This window comes from Primulina eburnea, chromosome 13, assembly GCF_022965805.1.
Source record: "Primulina eburnea isolate SZY01 chromosome 13, ASM2296580v1, whole genome shotgun sequence".
NCBI lineage: Eukaryota > Viridiplantae > Streptophyta > Magnoliopsida > Lamiales > Gesneriaceae > Primulina > Primulina eburnea.
In genome coordinates, this window is record NC_133113.1 from 6,813,004 (window position 1) to 6,832,977 (window position 19,974).

Genomic DNA, 19,974 nt, shown 5'->3' on the forward strand with positions numbered 1-19,974 from the left:
TGTTTATAATTAGCTTGATTATTGTACATATCTCTAGCCTTAATTTACATTTATACCTTGTATATTAACCCCATTCATGAATGAGAAGAGGCAGGGGATTAATCTCTATCAATGTGTCGATGCTTTTTTTTTCTACTACACCATTTTGTTGAGGCATTAAGGGCAAAGACTTTTATGTATCACAACCAAGTCTGAAAAAACAATTGACCCTCAAATTTGAAAAATCAGTGGCATTGTCTGTCTTAATAGCCTGAATTTTCTTTGAGAATTGGTTGTTCGCCATGAAAAAAAACCAGTTTAATCAATCTAAGTACATCTATTTTAGAATGCATGAGGTAAACCCATGTTTCTCGTGAGAAAATACCTTGTACAATTGTAAGTGGGGATGTGGAATGGTCCCCAAATGTCTATGTGGACTAGTTGGAATATGGAGGAGGACTTAGATTAACTAGCACATACAAATACTAATCTGCTATGTTTAGAAACATGGCATATGAGGCAGTGAGATAGTAAATCATGTTTGGAAATAAAAGGTAATAAATGCATTTTGATATGGACATATTTCCTTGTCTCTTTTGCCAAGTGTCAATATCCACACATTTACAAGGAGTATTAATAGAACAAGAATGCAAAATGTTTTACTGAAACATGTTAGATAACAAGGGAAATATATTACTGGTGTTTGACTTTTGAATTGCCTTTGGGTTGAAGTAATAGAGCCCATGCGTCTCCTTACCAATCCTCATCATTGTGAATTTAGACATTGACAAGATGATGAACTGAAAGTGGGCAATATATAGCACATTTTTAAGCTCAGTGGCATAAGATAATGAGGTTGTTCCTACTTGGTCTATGTCACGCCCCGAGACCGGGGTTAGTCGACATCGGCGTTGTTTATTAATCACACAATTAAAAACAACCAGCCTCGTAGCACAATATAAACCGAAAACAAGTTTATTTCATAATTTCTCAATAAAAACTCATGTCTTTACAACTGAAATAATGAATAAATTGCGGAAGCGTTTACAACTGAATAAACCTACTAGAATTCTAAAATCCTTGCAGCATAATTCTCGATATTTAAATAATTTCACCAGCCCCAAAATTGTTCAGATTCTTCCTCTTCAACCTGCTCTTCGGATTTATCTGGGGAAGGGTGTAAGGGGTGAGTATTTTGGGAAATACTCAGCAAGTGGGGGAAATTTGAATACCACAAAACATTTTATAACAATTTCGAATCATAACATAGCATGCTTTTCATAATCGTAACATCATATTCATAACACTGCGATTTTTCACCTTTCATGGTTTACTGATATCAGTCCCTAAGTTTTAATCCTCTAAGGGGGCGAGGCCATAAAACAGTTCTATCCCATTGTTAAGGGCCATATGTTGGAATTCTACCCATTTTCAGGAAATCCTCACAGTGCCAAACATAAACGTACCAAAATTTTGTAAAAACGTATAGAAAAGAAACGACGGTACTCGACCGTATTTTTAAACCAAAATCGAAAATTTCATATGCGTAAAAACCAAAGATTTAAAACAGCCCTCTTACCTTAAATTCTTGATGCAAAATTACGTGAATAATTAGGGTTGCTTGCACAGGGATTTCGAAATTCCTACTTCACGGGCTGGACGGCGGCAGCGCTTCGCTGTGTCGAAAATTCCTAGGGAGGCTAGAGGAGATTCTCGAAAATTTGGAGTAGAAAATGGTGTGATTTTCGAGTTATAGGGCCCTCCTATTTATAGGGGTTGGCTGTTATCCTGATCGAGTGATATCGCGTTTGAATTTGAATCAAATCTTTATCGAGAATCGTGATAAAATCGTGATAACGGGTGATATTCTAAATCTTTCATCTCAATCAAATCTCGAAAATATACACGATATTAATTTAAATTTATCCCAGATTACACCATCCTAGTATAATCAAATTATTAATCTGATATTAAACTGATATGATCACGATAATACAAAATCCCGGGTTTTACATCCCTCCCTCCTTATGGGAAGTTTCGTCCTCGAAACTTTGATTGACTTGGTCTATGAAGAGGTACGGGTATTGGTCCATCATCCTTTCTTCTAGCTCCCACGTGGCTTCTCTTTCCGTGTGGTTAGACCATTGCACCTTGACATTGGGGACGATACGTCGCCACAGTACTTGGTCCTTGGTGTCCACAATTCTAATGGGAACTTCTTCGTACTTCAGCTCTTCTCCCAAGTTACTTTCGATCATGAGCGGTTCTGGGAAAATCTTCGGCCCTGACCTTCAATTGGTAGTAGTCTTTTCTCAGGCCGAGTTTGGAGAAGTTGTAACTTCTTTAAGTTGATCGAAAAGATCGTCTATCATTGGAAGAAGATATTTATTCTCGATTGTGATCTTATTGAGTTCTCAATAATCTATACACAATCTCATACTTATATCTTCCTTATTCACAATTAGTACTTGAGTTCCTTATGGAGACGTACTCGGTTGAAATTGCTTCTTTTCTAGCAATTCTTCGAGTTGTTCTTTTGGCTCTTGGAGTTCAGTTGGCATCATTCGGTATGGTGCTATTGAAATCGGTGCAACGCTAAGAATCACATTGATTTGAACTCAACCTCGTCGTCTGAGAATATCCTGAGAGTTCTTCCAGAAAAACGTTCTGGAATTCTCGCATCATTAGGGTATCTTCCAGCTTGAGCTCAATTTCTTCATGCACCTCGTTCACTATTGCTATGTAAATTTTTTTTTTTGCCTGATTTTATGGCTTTCCAAGTCTGGGAAGCAGAAAGAATGTATTTCTGTCTCTTGGCATTGCCATGAAACCTGATTTCTTCTTGGTTCACAGTTTGGATCTTGAAATTCTTACTCCGGCAATCTGCTATTGCACTGCTCTTAGATTACCAAACCATCCATACGATGACATTGAAATCTACCAAAGTACTTGGAATCAAGTCGGCACGGAATATATGCTAATAGATGATGATTTTATTTTATCTTGAAATTATCACAATTATTATCTCAAAACTTAAACCCATATAAAATCTTGGAACTTAACTCAATATCAATCTATACTCTACTGATTTAACTCCCAAAGATTATAACTCATTCGTCATAAAATAAAATCTTATTCAACCTTGTACGAAAAAAATTAATCCTCAATTAATTCTTGTTCTAAATCTTACTTGTACTAAACCTTACTTTTCTCGAGACCATTAGCTTAGAGAGCTCTACCACAACTATTTCTACTGAATGTCTTTCTCCTTTAATTATTCTTAGTACCGTAACAAAATTCAAAGCTTATTATACTGTCTTTTTCCTCAATACCAAACAATATCTTGTAAATTATTTTACATAATGTCGTAATGTACTGGTTATCCCAAAGTAATATAAATTACTAAACCTTAAGATATTGTCTCCCAATTCATTTAAACAAGATAACCCAAAATCATACATATTTAAAGTTAACGCTTAGCATTCTTAAGACCCCAAATTAACGTTTACACATTTAACTATTGCCCAAAATCAACTTCCATCTTGGAATATCCAAAACTTATTATAACTCTTATCTCAGATAGATACCATCCCAACAATATAGGTCAATACTAATAGTTTCCTTAATAAAATTCCATAAAAATCCGATAAGCACTACAAGAAACGCGTTGAACGAGATTTTTCGAGATATTTTCCAAAAAAAGAAAGTTTAGGGATTAACATATGGATTGAAAGATTACGTCGAGAGGGTTCCAGAACAGTTTACAGAACCGAATTCGAAGTTTCCTACGAAAAAAATCGAAGAACACATGCTGGCGGGTTGACTCGTTGACTCGTCGGGTTGACTCGCAGGAGTATGGTCGGAGAACGACGTGTGTCGGCGACGGCGTAAGGGTCACGGAACCGGTGGTGGCACGGCCAGACTCGGTCGGAAACTCACTTAATTTTGCCGGACCTCGCTCAAACTCGGTTGACTCACTTGAAATTGGGCGTTTTTTATTGGTTGATCCGAACTCAATTGATTCTTGGGAAAAGTTACCCATGGATATTAGATGGCTCAGGTAAAATTAATTGAAAATCGGAGCAGGATTGGTAGGGTAATTGGACAAAATAAATTTCGGGTTAGGATTCATACGCCAAATACGTAGATCTAAAATTCCCGTTGCATCCGAACGCGAAATCTGAAATTGATTGAGGGCCTTTGTTCGTCTCTTCAAGAAGATTCTGGAAATGGTCGCCGATCGAAGAAACACTACCGGAATCGGCCGAAATCGGAGGAAAACGCGGCGGCGCGCGTAGGGGCTGTTTGGCCGAATTTTTCGAATTTTTTTTTTTTCGAAATTCGATTTTTTTTTTTTTTGAAACTCGATTTTTCGATTTTTCCCACTCAGATTATGAACCTGGCGGCTCTGATACCACTAAAATGTCACGCCCCGAGACCGGGGTTAGTCGACATCGGCGTTGTTTATTAATCACACAAAAAACAACCAGCCTCGTAGCACAATATAAACCGAAAACAAGTTTATTTCATAATTTCTCAATAAAAACTCATGTCTTTACAACTGAAATAATGAATAAATTGCGGAAGCGTTTACAACTGAATAAACCTACTAGAATTCTAAAATCCTTGCAGCATAATTCTCGATATTTAAATAATTTCACCAGCCCCAAAATTGTTCAGATTCTTCCTCTTCAACCTGCTCTTCGGATTTATCTGGGGAAGGGTGTAAGGGGTGAGTATTTTGGGAAATACTCAGCAAGTGGGGGAAATTTGAATACCACAAAACATTTTATAACAATTTCGAATCATAACATAGCATGCTTTCATAATCGTAACATCATATTCATAACACTGCGATTTTTCACCTTTCATGGTTTACTGATATCAGTCCCTAAGTTTTAATCCTCTAAGGGGGCGAGGCCATAAAACAGTTCTATCCCACTGTTAAGGGCCATATGTCGGAATTCCACCCATTTTCAGGGAATCCTCACAGTGCCAAACATAAACGTACCAAAATTTTGTAAAAACGTATAGAAAAGAAACGACGGTACTCGACCGTATTTTTAAACCAAAATCGAAAATTTCATATTCATAAAAACCAAATATTTAAAACAGCCCACTTACCTTAAATTCTTGATGCAAAATTACGTGAATAATTAGGGTTGCTTGCACAGGGATTTCGAAATTCCTACTTCACGGGCTTGACGGCGGCAGCGCTTCGCTGTGTCGAAAATTCCTAGGGAGGCTAGAGGAGATTCTCGAAAATTTGGAGTAGAAAATGGTGTGATTTTCGAGTTATAGGGCCCTCCTATTTATAGGGGTTGGCTGTTATCCTGATCGAGTGATATCGCGTTTGAATTTGAATCAAATCTTTATCGAGAATCGTGATAACGGGTGATATTCTAAATCTTTCATCTCAATCAAATCTCGAAAATATACACGATATTAATTTAAATTTATCCCAGATTACACCATTCTAGTATAATCAAATTATTAATCTGATATTAAACTGATATGATCACGATAATACAAAATCCCGGGTTTTACAGTCTATGCTGGTTGAACTACCATTTGACAATCTTATTGTGTTAGTAGGATCTACTATGGATTTAGAACCTTGCAACAAAGAATCATCACCAATAATATGTTCATTAACTCCTGATTCTGAGCTAATAGATTGAAAAGTAGTACCTGCCATGTTAATCATTGGTGCACTTCCAGTCTGCATAGTGTTCTTCCCAAGAGCTTTAGAATCTCAGCATATTGGGTAGGAGTGAAGAGTGGAGCACCACCATTGGCATCAGACTTATTCATCTCAACAATATTCCCTTGATTCAGATTGGCACTTCTTGATACTTTCTTGTTGTTCGAATTATCCATGTCACCTTCTTGTTAGGTCCTTTGGTTGCTCATTTGTACAATTTATGCCATGAAGGATAACCAACAAGCTTGTAACAATATTCCTTCATAAGAACATTCCAGCTGCACTATTCACAACTCAATTTCTCTTTTATTGGATTACCACCCTTGGGCTGATTAGTGTCTCAACAAATGATAATGTCCTGTGAGATTCTTCCTGAGAAAGTCATGAAAATGTCTGTCCAATCGTAGGCAACATGCTCATTATCAAAATCTAACTACTCACATTCATGTAGCTTTCATACAATCCCATGAGGAATTGGAATAACTTTTGATGCTGATCGTGCTCCAAATATTTATTCGCAGTCTCACATTCGCATGAAGACAAGCCGAGACAATGCCGTTATCTTGACTTAGATGTCATATCTAATCTCTCTGTTCAAAGAGAAAATTGTTGATCTGTTGATTTTGTCAAATTGCTCATTGAGATCTACCCAGACTGTTGAAGCATAGATTATTCCACCAAATGATCATTGACAAGATTTATTCCATGATTATCAGAAAGATGGATGTACAGGTGATCATTGAAGCTGGTATTAGTTGCCATCAAATCGGTGAAAGAAATCACTACAATTTCCTGTGAACAATCGAACGATTGTTAAAAAAAATGGAAACCTTAGGGACAAAACCTAGGATCTGGTGCCACGTAAAGAAGTGAACGAGCTGAGAAACTTTCTCATTGAATCAGAAAAATGTTCGTTCCAGTCTCTACTTCATGTACAAGATATTATATACATTTTGTTGAAAAAACTGAAACCGAAACCGACACCGACACCGAAACCGACTAAAGTAATATTCATCTAATTACTAACAGTAGTGTGTTTCCCTTTATTGAATAACTACTAACTACGATTGACAAAACACTATGTTTTTCTTTCACTTATAAAGATAAGAGGCTCGAAAAGTAATGGATTTTTGAATTTACGATGGCCATCTTGACACTTGATCCATTATTTTCTTTATATTGTTTCTGTATTATCAGATGTCCTCGAAGAAAGGGCAAAGCAATGGTTGATTACTATATGCATTGCAAGAGTTGGCTATCTTTGTGGCATCGATTGTTCAAGTTCGTGAAGAGGGCCGGACGAGTGGAGTCCTAGTGTAATCAATACGTATGACTCTGTCATCCAGCTATGCACGCATCATAGGCAGTCATCATAAACATCGGTATCTAAAAGCGCTACTTAGAGAGAGAAACTCTCCCTTCTCACTAACAGTAGTGTGTTTCCCTTTATTGAATAACTACTAACTACGATTGACAAAAAACTATGTTTTTTTTTCTTTTTCACTTATAAAGATAAGAGGCTCGAAAAGTAATGGATTTTTTTGAATTTACGATGGCCATCTTGACACTTGATCCATTATTTTCTTTATATTGTTTCTGTATTATCAGATGTCCTCGAAGAGAGGGCAAAGCAATGGTTGATTACTATATGCATTGCAAGAGTTGGCTATCTTTGTGGCATCGATTGTTCAAGTTCGTGAAGAGGGCCGGACGAGTGGAGTCCCAGTGTAATCAATACGTATGACTCTGTCATCCAGCTATGCACGCATCATAGGCAGTCATCATAAACATCGGTATCTAAAAGCGCTACTTAGAGAGAGAAACTCTCCCTTCTCACTAAAATGTTAAGGAGTGGCGCGAATTTGAGCTTGCTTCCCCTTTGATATTCGCTGATTCTACTGGTTCTATACAACATTGTAGGTAGGGGTGAGTATTCGGTTAATTCGGTTACAAACCGAACCGAATTAACCGAAAACCGATTTAACCGAAATTTTTTTGACTAACCGAACCGAACCGAATTTTCACAAAAACCGAATTAACCGAACCGAATTAAAATCGGTTATTTCGGTCGGTACCGAATTAACCGATTTTTTTAAAAAAAAATTAAAATTTTAAAAATTATATATATAATTAATAATTAATATTCTAAAAAAATTAAAATTTTAAAAATTATATATAAAATTAATAATTAATATTCTATTTTAATCATAAGAAAACACTTTATTCATAAAAAAATTAATTATAATATACAATATTAAATATAAAAATATTATAAATTATATTTAAAACATAATAAAATAAAATTAAAATTATTTATTTAATAATTCGGTTAATTCGGTTAAACCGATATTTTTTTACAAAAACCGAAACCGAACCGAATTAACCGAATTAACCGATATTTGAAATTTTCGAAACCAAATTAACCGATTTAACCGAACCGAATTTCCGAATTAATTCGGTTCGGTCGGTTAAATCGGTTTAACCGAATTTTTGCTCACCCCTAATTGTAGGTGTTTCCAAGAGTATAATATCATCATTCCAAGTTGATTGTGGTGGGTTACTACTTACCCTAGCTACTATAATATCGTGCATCCAAGAAATTGTGAGATTGTAATCTCTGCCCTCTACGTGTTTGTGATATTGATTCAATGAGTAATATAAACAACAAAGCAGATGGCAATGATGTACAGCAGAATACCAAAGATTTGACTACTGGTTCGAGTAAAGAACAGCAGATGAATGAACATAATGGCACGAATGAAAGGGGACTGAAAACCCAATCTGAAGCTAACACGAAATCAGTGGAAGCAACACCATCAAATATACACAATCGGCCTGAGATTTCTGAGATGCTGCACAAGAAAGTAAAAGTTTCATATGCTAGTTTGTTCAAACATAATAGAATGGCAAATGCAGATTACAAGTTGGAGAAGGTAGATACTGGTAATGATAAACTCAAGTTTGGCTTAAGTGATATTGACTCTATTGAAGAAACTTATGGGATTTGTCTTCTTGGCTACGTGATTAGTGGAAAACCACCTACTGCAGCACTGTTTTATTTAGTTCGAAGGTGGGGATCGGATATTAAGTTCCAAACACATGAGAGTGGTTGGATTATTTTTACCTTCCCAACCATTGAAGCAAAAGAAAAGGTGTTGTGTGGCGGTACTCATATGGTATTTGGTTATCACCTCTTCCTTAAAGAGATGCCGAAATGCTTCAGATTTAGAGAAGAGGACATGAACTCGGTGCCATCTTGGGTCCAGATTCATGGCTTACCACCGGAATGTTGGAACTTCAACATACTGAGTAAAGTTTCATCTCGGCTTGGTACTCCTATTCACATGGATATGCTTACATTCCAGCGTAAACGGGTTAAGTATGCTCGAGTACTTATTGAAATTGAAGCTTCCAAGCCAAAACTTACTGATATGATTATTGAATTGCCGATTGGTGATGTGGAGATTAAATTCGAATATGAGCAGGAACTAAAATTCTGCACAAACTGCCGCAAGGTAGGTCATGCCAAGGATACATGTATTCATCTCTCTCAACATAATATGAAAGATTTTAAGAGTGGGGCTACAGGTAATACCAACACCCTTTCTAGGGCTCGGTCTAAGAGTGTTTCTTGGCGCCCGGGCCCTTCTCGGGGACGATCACAACATAGGAAATCAGCTGAAGCAGGGCCTTCTCGTAAGCCTTCCTCTGCTCCATCCACTTCATATGGGAAAGCTGCTGGTAAACCCCCTGCAATGGCCACTGATACTGTCTTCCAGACAGATGTGTTACCTGCTACGGTAGATATAACAAGTGCTCAACATAGTGGGGCTGCTAATAAAGGAAAAAAACCTGTTATATGCGAAAGTGTGGAAACAAATCAGTGTCATGAGCATACTCTTGCAGAAGAATTCAAGACAGTGGCTAACAAAAAGAAAAATAAGAAGAATAAGAAAAAGAATCAAGCTGAGGCTTCTGAATCTGGACATAATAAGGATATGGCAGTGTTCTTACAAGACATGGTCGAAACCAGCCCTTGTGATACAGATTACGTGGATATGAATAATACTAGCAACTCGGCTAGGTTCTTTGGTAATGAAGAAAAGGGGCGGCAACCCAAAATTGCCTCCAAATCTCAATGAAGCTAGCTTGTTGGAACATTAGAGGTTTACACAAACCTCTAAAACAAAGGTGTGTCCAAACTACAATGGCCACACGTAAAGTTGATATTTTTGGAATTGTGGAGTCCAAGTTTAAGGACAAAGACTTGCTGAATTTTATTAGAATTCGATGCTCAGGTATGAATTACGTTCATAATTTTACTCTTAACAATAAAGGTCGAATATTTGTTCTATGGAATCCTTTGAAGGTTACAGTTGATATATTGGGAATTTCGGATCAATCCATTCATGTTAATGTTGTATGTTTGGTGACTAACAGCATTTTTTGTGCATCGTTTGTGTATGGGTTTAATACGATTGTTCAGAGGAGGGATCTTTGGAGTGATTTGAAACTGTTTGGTAATTCATGTAGCTTACCTTGGATTGTACTGGGAGATTTCAATAATGTTTTATCTCAAAGCGAGAAAAAAGGTGGGTTACCTGTTAAGAACTACGAAACAAAAGATTTTGTGGATTGTGTAGCATCGTTAGACTTGATGGATCTTAGATCAACGGGATGCTATTTCACCTGGGCGAGCCCCTCTGTCTGTAGTAAGTTGGACCGTGTGTTAGTGAATCAAGCATGGTATACTTCGAATCTTGATGGAACGGCTGATTTTGTGATTCCAGGATGTACTTCTGATCATGCTCTTGCGGTTGTTTCAGTTCAAGAGCAGCGAAAACAACAGGACAAGCCTTTCAAATTCTTCAATATATGGACCCTTTGTGATGATTTTCAGAATTTGGTATCGACTAAGTGGAAATTCATGGGGTATGGTACTGCACAGTTTATTCTCAAACAGAAATTTAAGGCTCTTATGAAATCTCTTCAAGCGATGAATAGAAGCAATTTTAGTAACATATCCATGCGAGCTAATGCAATGAAGAAGAAGCTGGAAATTTTGCAGGTTAATTTGTTGAAGGATGGGGTAATGCCAGCAGACTATGTTGATATTAAAAGACGCACAGAGATAATTTTAGAGGCCGAGAGAATGTTTATTGCCCAAAAAGCTAAGATCAACTACTTGAAACAAGGCGATCGGTGCACCAAATTCTTCCATGATTTGATCAAAAGAAACAAAAAGCGAAAGGCTATCATGAGTATCACGAAAGCAGATGGTAATTTATGCACTGATCCAGATGAAATAGCAGATTGTTTTGTGCAATATTATAAGGGACTTTTGGGCACTAAATTCGATAGGTCACAGCTGCACCAGGACATATTCAATGAGGGGCAGTTTGTTAATGACGAAGATTGGGTTACACTCACACAATCAGTCACGGTCTCTGAGATTGAATTAGCTTTGTATGATATAGATGATGATAAAGCGCCGGGCTCTGATGGGTTTGGAGCAAAATTCTTTAAGAGTTGTTGGACTATTATTAAGGAGGATATTTGTAATGCAGTTTCAGAATTCTTCTCCAGTGGAAAATTGCTAAAGCAGTGGAACCATTCCATCATAGCTCTCGTGCCAAAGAAAGTTGCACCTACTACGGTTAAAGACTATCGACCAATCTCTTGTTGCACGGTATTTTATAAGCTTATTTCTAAAATTCTTGTGAAAGGTTGACAGGGTGTTTGGGTGATCTTGTTGATGGGGCTCAAGCAGCATTTATCAAAGGGCGATCTATTGTTGATAATATTCATTTGGCCCAAGAATTGATTCGCAAGTACGCCCGTAAGCGGGGTTCTCCGAGATGTATTTTGAAGGTCGACTTGGAAAAAGCTTATGACACTGTTGAATGGGGTTTTTTGCACGATTCTCTAATTTCATTAAACTTCCCCATCAGATTTGTTAAGTGGATTATGGAGTGTGTTACTACGACATCTTACTCCATTATCATTAATGGCCATTACCATGGACACTTTCAAGGGCAGCGTGGTCTTCGCCAAGGTGACCCACTTTCCCCTCTTCTTTTTACATTATGTATTGAAGTACTGTCACGTATGCTGAAGAAAATGACCAGATCACCGAACTACACTTTTCACCCTAAATATGCCAACTTGAGGATAACCTATTTAGCTTATGCTGATGATTTACTATTGTTTTCATATGGGGATAGACAAAGTGTTTTCATGACTATGCAATGCCTTGAAAATTTCGGAAACATGGCGGGTCTTCGCATGACCTCGTCGAAATCGAACATTTACATGGCTAGCATTGATGAGTATGTCAAGCAGGATATATTGAACTTCACGGGTTTTACCATTGGGGCTTTACCATTCTGATATTTAGGGATTCCAATTGCAGCGAAGAGGCTTTGTGCGGCGGATTACAGTGATCTCGTGAACAATGTGAATTTGAAGGTGAGTTCTTGGCCTAGAAACTCTTTATCATATGCTGGGAAAATTGAGTTGATTAGATCTATTATTCAAGGAATTGATTGCTTCTGGCTATCCATTTTACCCATTCCCAATTGTGTTCTGCATTCGATACAATCAATATGTCGCAAATTTGTTTGGCCAATGAATCACCCACCTATTGCTTGGTCAATGTTATGTAAACCACTTGTGGATGGGGGCTTGGGGTTGAAAGATTTGAAAGCTTGGAACCATGCATTGTTAGCTAAAACTCTATGGAATATTCATTCAAAGAAAGATAGTCTGTGGATTAGATGGGTGAACCATGTGTATAGTTGTTTTGGAGATGTGTGGAACTGGTGTTCGAAGCAGGATGACTCGCAATTAATCAAAAATATTCTGTGCATTAGAGATGAGATTATCAAATTCGATGGATCCACAGGCGCTGCCATTGCTCGGTTGCAAAGCTGGTTTGGTACGAGTGGAGGGCTTTCTAGAGCATATAATTATTTTGTCCATTCTAAGGGATCATGGCCGTGGAAACCTATATTGGCTAAGAGTTACATTCTTCCTAAGCATCGTTTTATGCATTGGTTGTTTGCACACTCGAAGCTCATGACTCGAGATAGAATGCCATTTCTCTCTGATCGTAGGTGCGAACTCTGCATGGAAGAAGATGAGTCTGTGGCACCTTTATTCTTCAAATGCGGGATTTCAAAGCTTATATGGGACAATGTGCGAAGATGGTTGGACATGAGAAAGATTATGGGTTCACGTAACACAGTTCTTAATGCATTCAGGAATAATTACAAAGGAAACTCAGTATTGACAAAGATGAGAATTACGGCACTCTCAGCTACAGTTTACCATGTCTGGAATCTCAGAAATAGGGTCTTGTTCGAAAAAGAGAAGATAAACATTGAAGCTATCATCACCAAGATTAAAATTCACACCTACCGAAGTGTACCCGAAGCTTATATGATTTTATTGGCTACTGATTAGTAGAGTTTGAATTGCGTTTGTATGACTATTGTGGTTTTATGAATTGTGGTTATCTCCTGGGGATGCCCAGCGTATTTGTACTATAAAACTTTTTACATCTTTTAATGAATTCGCTTCATTAAAAAAATAAATAAATAAACATCGGTATCTAGTAAATCCGCTATTGATTCAATCCATCCAATGACCATGAAAATTGGTCATAACAACAAAAATTTAATGTATACTACACATAAAAAACAGAAGTATTCATTTTCGCTCTCATACAAACTGCAACAACAAATGTTCAATCCATCCAAATACAAAATTTACAGGTTCATTTTTACAGCATATGGAAGCCTTACTTGGGTTCCAACTTCGAAGGGAGATTACCAGCACTGTAAGAGAAAATACTGTCATTGCTATAAAGATTATCTTGACTTTTGCTGGCCCCTTCATAACTCGCTGATGATGATGTGGATTCGACATTAGGATTCAAACCTGACATTTCCATAATATGTTCTATCTCTTTAACCACTTCACTCATAGGGGGCCTGCTTTCACCTGACTCGTGAACACATCTCAAAGCCAGGTCAACAAACTTTTCGAGACTTCTTGGTGGCATGCTGAAAGCAATAATTGGGTCGAGAAGGCCCTGAAGGTTGTACATATCCTTAGTTTTGTCCATCCTTAGCTTCACTTCCCGAACAATGTATTTCCCTTTGTCAATAGGAGTTCTTGCAGTTAGAAGTTCTAATAGCAATACCCCAAAGCTATATACGTCGCTATTTTTGGTCAATTGTTGTGTCATATAGTATTCAGGATCCAAGTATCCCTGATTTAAGAAACAAAATATAAACGGTCAATGGACTTCTCCATTCTTGTTCTTCTCCGTCCTTGTTTTAGTCACTTTTCTGATTGAGCATTTAGATATGTCTACAAAAAAATAATGAAGAACCAACAGACTGGCCTTCACACATATCTACGTGAAATTTTTTGGCTCTAGAGAGTGATTTGTTTACTAACCATTGTGCCTTTAACTTGAGTGGAAACATGACCCTTTTCAGGATCGCCTATTGGCTTAGAGAGACCAAAATCTGCTACTTTAGCATTCATTCGTTCGTCTAGTAATATATTGTTTGATTTGATATCCCTGTGTATGATGGGTGGATCCGCGAGGTCGTGCAGATATTGCAACCCTCGTGATGCTCCAAGAGCTATTCGAAGTCTCCTCATCCAATCTAATCTGATCCCATTCTTCCCTGTAAAGAGTTGCATTAATCAACAAACCACTTGAGATGCTCCATGGAAACTTGTACACCCTTTCCATGTGTTTCAAATATTTCCTCATTTAGTTTGTAATCTAATAGAACTTCAAGTTTACAAGTGAAAAATATTTTACATTTTAGGAGACTCCAACTTGTGTGGAGTTTTGCCCCTCAAGTGGTTCCATGACAAGAAATTTTTTACATATTGCATGAGTCTCAAAATCTTCAAAAGATGTGTGACACCAAATGATACTTTCTTTAGAAGTACCTGAGAGACTGTCCTTCAACGTGCCATTTGCGATATATTCATACACTAGCAACTGTTCACCTTGCTCAAAACAAAAACCCACGAGAGAGACAACATTCTTGTGATGTACCCTCGAGAGAAGCTCGATCTCAGTTTTGAACTCCAAACCACCCTGCATTGATCCTTGCCGAGCCCTTTTAATAGCAACCAATTGTCCATGAGATAGAGTTCCTCTATAAACCTGAGAATGCATGGAAATTTAGAACAATGCCGAAAACAAGATTTGAAAGTGCCTAATTTCAAATAAAAAAGAATCCCAAATGATTATATTAGAGGAAGGAATGTCGTCATAAAATTAACCTTTCCATATCCACCAGTTCCAATATCATTGGTTTCTGAGAAGTTATTTGTGCCTTTCTTAAGTTCTTCAAATGACAAACATTTTGCTCCTTTAACCTGAGGGACTCCACCACTGTCTGTATTTGGGTTCCAGGATGCTGCATTTATGAAAAAGATTGTCACACTTCTGGGAGATATAAAATTAACAGAAGTTAAGGGAAGATGATTTGAGACATACCGAAAGGATCGCTCTTTTTGCCATGCCATTTCAGCCCTTCTCTTCTGGAAGAGAGCATACATTCCTGCAAGGAGTAACAGCAAAAAGAGGACTGATCCACCGGCTGCTGCTGCAATTATAATTATATTGCTTGATGAATTATGCGACCCCCTGGTCAAGCCTGAAGGATGAAAAGAAAATCCACATAAAAACATAATTTTTATCTTTCATCATATTTTACATTTCTTAATGTTGTTCACCAGTTAACCTGCAAAGTATTCATAGCTATTGGCATTGAAAACAAACGGTCCGAAATCATGTGGTGGCTTGAAAGTTTGATTGCTTAGTACAAATCCAATTCTAGAAATCCCTGTTCTATTGAAATATTCTTGGTCCGATGGAAAAACTTGAAGATTCAATATAAGGTAGTCATCCATATTTTTTGTTGGATTACTTAAAGAAACTGAATCCACCGGAAGACCCCCAGTCCCGAATGCAAGCATCAGTTTCTGGTGGAGAAGTTCATAAAGAGATGTGTTTCCAAAGCTGGAGAACAAAGGAGCTCTGAAAATCAGGTCCCCTGTGTAGGGATATGCACATTTGCATTTTGGGCTTGAAATTTGAGCCAACGCGCAGCTAGACGGCACACAATTTTCTGTTGGTGTTGAGTATGAAGTGCTCGGCTGTCTAGTAGTGGTGCAGTAAGTCTCGGTTCCACCTTCATCACACACTGGGTTACCCAAAAGTCTGTATATCAATTAAACACAAAGGAAAAAAACGGTGTTAAAAGGAGAATGAATGTTCTCCTGATATTACCATGGCTTCATAGAACGAATGTAAACAACGAGAGTGTGTTGTTTGAATGTGGTGTACATTATTTGAATATTGTAACCAGGTCGTTGAGTAAAGGAATCAACAAAGTTGTTTCTTAAATCAATCATCTGTAGTTGGCTGCTATAATTGGAGCCAATATTCAAGGTACCGTTGACACGATTGTTCTTCAACGAGCTGAAGGAAAAAAGTATTGCACAAGATCAATACCGAGGAAATGTAGAAACTAGAGCCATGCAGATGAAATAAGACATCACAATGATCCGAATTCACTAACATAGTTTGCAACTGAGAGATGCTAAACATGGAAACGGGAAGTTGCCCTTGAATTCGTGTGTCATCCATAATCCTACAAGTTCAGTTACTATATCAAGCTCGTGCTATCATTACGAAAACCTCTTTGCAGGAAGAGATAGAGAGTGAGTAGTACAGTGTCGTTAAGGACGGTAAAGAAGAAAACCATGGTGGAAGGTCCGTTGCATCAAAAGAATTATTGCTCAAGTCCCTGCAATAATATGGTTAATCATTGTATATTTAACCACCACTTTCTACATCTGGCCCATGCTTTGAAGTAGTATATCAAACTCAAGATGGATTGATTTATAAGCTCATTAACAGGAGTTTGGCTTACACTGTGTGGAGCACTACCATGCCACTGAGATCAGGTAAAGGTCCAGTCAACTGATTGTTTGACAGAAACCTGAAATGTGAACAGAACATGTTTATTTATCTACTAATTTGATGCTATAGCGAATGGTCCATTCATGGAAAAGGAAACAAGCATCAAACACTCATTTCTTTGCTACTTACAGCGACTGAACATTGGTGAGGTTGTTCATGTTTTCTGGAACAGAACCACTTAGACCGTTCCTATCGAGCCGTCTATTAAAAACAAAGAATAATTGATTCCAACGGCACCCATGAAACACTGCTTCAATAGATTGTTTAGTGTTACTTACACCACCTCCAGAGATGATGTAAGCCCAAGAGTGGAAGGGATGCTTCCAGTTAGTTGATTGTTTTCAAGAAGCCTGTTCAAATAAACATTAAGAGAACAATAAACGGAGAAATATTAGGTTAAATTTCATTTTACATAAAAACTCCGGTCGAACGGCATTAGACTAGTCTATTTAAATAAATCAGAGAGTCAATAACTGCTAATGACATACAAATCCAAAGCATGCTAAACAGAATGGATATATCCTTCTTTGGTAACCATTTACGCTGCTATAATGGATTAAAATCATGCTGAAAAGATAATTTGGTAGCAGTAAATATACAAGTTTCACTGTATGTAATGAGATTAAACAGGTTAGAAGTACTTACAAATGTATAAGACTAAAATTTGAGCTAAACAGCTGGGATGGTATTTCACCAGAAAGCTGATTATTCCCAAAATGACTGCGGAAAATGGAACAATTTGACTTGAGATACCATTAATCCATGTCAAACTGGTAAAATCAGTTTAGAGAATATGCATACAAGTGTTTCGTGCGCACGAGCATATCAAGACCAGGTGTGGTTCCGTTGGAGACCGGGATGGTTCCAGTAATCTTGTTATCAGCTATATCCAGCCAAAGTAGACGTGATAAATATCCAATGGAAGGTGGTATCTCACCAATGAAGTTGTTCGAATTCAGAGACCTTCGTATGACATAAAGAAGAAAAATGGAGTACGAATCCAACAAAGAAACAAATTATTGGCGAAATAAATTGTTTGAACTTTAATGTAACATTGCTTGACCAAGAGTACAGTTATACAGGTCTATGGAAAAGTCCAGAATCCTTACAGGTAAACCAGCTTTTGAAGAGATCCGATCGACGGTGGTATAGGACCAGAAAATCCGCAGCTAACTAGTATTCTGCAATGCATGTAACAAATTTCTTAAAATGGGAGTAATATGTGCATCATCTGGAGACTAAAATGTAAGTAAGATTTCCTTACAAGCTCGTTAAGTTCTTCAAGTTCTCCAAGGATGAAGGAAGTGGTCCAGTCATTTCTTTGTTGAATGACAGATCCCTATAAAATAGGAGCTTACAATCAGGCAATGCAGATACACATACATCTGCATCCAATTATAAGAATATTAAGAAGAAACATTATACTGTTTCAATCATGAATCCCTTGAAACCAAATGGGCTTACAAATTTAATTGAATTGGCATCAAGCTACCAATATCCATTCCTGCGCACAAATCTATATAATGACACGCGAAGATATCTCAAATTCAAGAACACTGATAACTACAACACTTCTTGCAATCTATAGCTACAGTTGTTGTTCATGTTCTCTCAGAATTTCACCTCTAGCAAATGATGTGAATTCTTTTGTCCACCACCTTCATCCAAACGAATTTGTAAAATTGAAGTTCAAAAAGAAAGAAACCTACAGGATCTGCAACTCGGATAGTCCAACAATGTCTGATGTTAGCTCACCACTCAAATTGATGCTTGCCATTGTGCTGAAATTGGATATTCAGGTGTAAAGTAAGAAACATATAATGTGTTACTAGTCTCTTTTATTCCCTGTATACATAAAGAAACATTATTGATTTACATGGAGACAACACGATCCCCTGTGCAGCTAATTCCATCCCAGCCATCTCCACAAGGATCAGCCCCGGACCAGTTGGGCGGTACATTCGTCCATTCATCTCTCAGAGCATTTAGAGCAGCAGCTGCATCACAGATTTGTAAGTAATATTTGCTAAATTCAAACAAAAAAGTTGCCTCAACACTGATTACTAAAGGACTCCATTTTTTATGTAGCTATTCTTGAGAGGGTACTTGGTTAGTGAAACTTGAAGAACTGATACTAAGAAAGCCAATAAGAATGGACTAGACAAAACAAAACGATTGATAAAAAAAAGTCCTTGATTCGTAAATGAAACACCCAGGTAACACTTTCAAGACCATGAAATTCAAATCTAGCCATACTCGATTGCATCAAACATCGAATTTATATTCCAGGAAATAGCCATCCAACTTCGTCTCCATATGAAATAAGAAACACGAGGAGCAAGACAAAATTAACAGCCACGGTGAATTTTCAGTAGACTACCATGGTAAACCATATCAACAAATTTCTACATAATTTTCTTTCGAACCTGTAAATATGCTTAGGATTGTTTATACTTCAAGTAAGTGGCATCCTTTATCATTACTTGTACCACACTTAGGCAATATGTCAGATAAAATCCCAAAATAAAAGAACTCCATTCTTTCAAAAGCCGAAGCCCACAATTGCTCATCTTGTGCAGATAGCTATTCTGCTGTATGCAATTTAATCCAACCTATAATATGAACATGTAACACTTGCACTGATTCGATAGTAACTCTTTCCAGGATCAACTGTTCAGATACGTTGTTTTTTCCCTAGAACTACCAATCTCAACCAATAGGCCAAACAGAATCATAAAATGGAATGTAAAAGAACTAAACAAGAAAAGGGAACCTTCTTGAACACGAAGATTAGACTTACAGTCGTCTGGATTTGTCAATGCTCCTATTGTCAAAACCTGAACTAAAGCAACCAGCAAAGACAGATGGATTCTCCACATCATTATTGATCGATCCAAAGAAAACCACACAACTTCACATATTTCAAAGAACACTCCCTCAGATCAGAAGAAATAAAAACAGACAAGAAATGAAGTTTCTCTAAAGGTGATTTTGTTATATCCGAAACACAAAAATGACCAGTGATGGCTCTAGCTCAGTGCAAGTTTTCATTTTATATGACCTTAATTTGTGCAATAATAATTTGGGAGGGCCCAATCAATTTACTACTTCATGTGGACAAATTCAAAATGAAGATAGATATGAAATTAGTGTATGCACTGCATTTATTACACTTGTTCATGTGGATGTATAAGCTCAGACAGAGGTTAAATCAGGAGATTAGTTGGAAAATATTGAATTCTTGATACAACTTTCACAAAGTTGGCCA

At 37.3% G+C, this 19,974-nt stretch overlaps 1 protein-coding gene across 1 annotated transcript; it reads right to left on the reverse strand.

Moving 5' to 3' along the window:
* Positions 1-13,294: 13,294 nt before the first annotated feature.
* LOC140810828 (leucine-rich repeat receptor protein kinase HPCA1-like) lies at positions 13,295-19,974 on the reverse strand. Its single transcript, XM_073168724.1, is given in 20 exon segments — positions 13,295-13,958; positions 14,150-14,385; positions 14,660-14,879; positions 14,999-15,135; positions 15,216-15,234; positions 15,236-15,375; positions 15,463-15,941; positions 16,068-16,202; positions 16,303-16,374; positions 16,456-16,530; positions 16,657-16,725; positions 16,836-16,907; positions 16,985-17,056; positions 17,352-17,426; positions 17,508-17,669; positions 17,816-17,887; positions 17,971-18,045; positions 18,416-18,487; positions 18,583-18,703; positions 19,507-19,974. Coding segments are annotated over 20 exon segments (2,859 nt in total). The 5' UTR covers positions 19,589-19,974; the 3' UTR covers positions 13,295-13,484.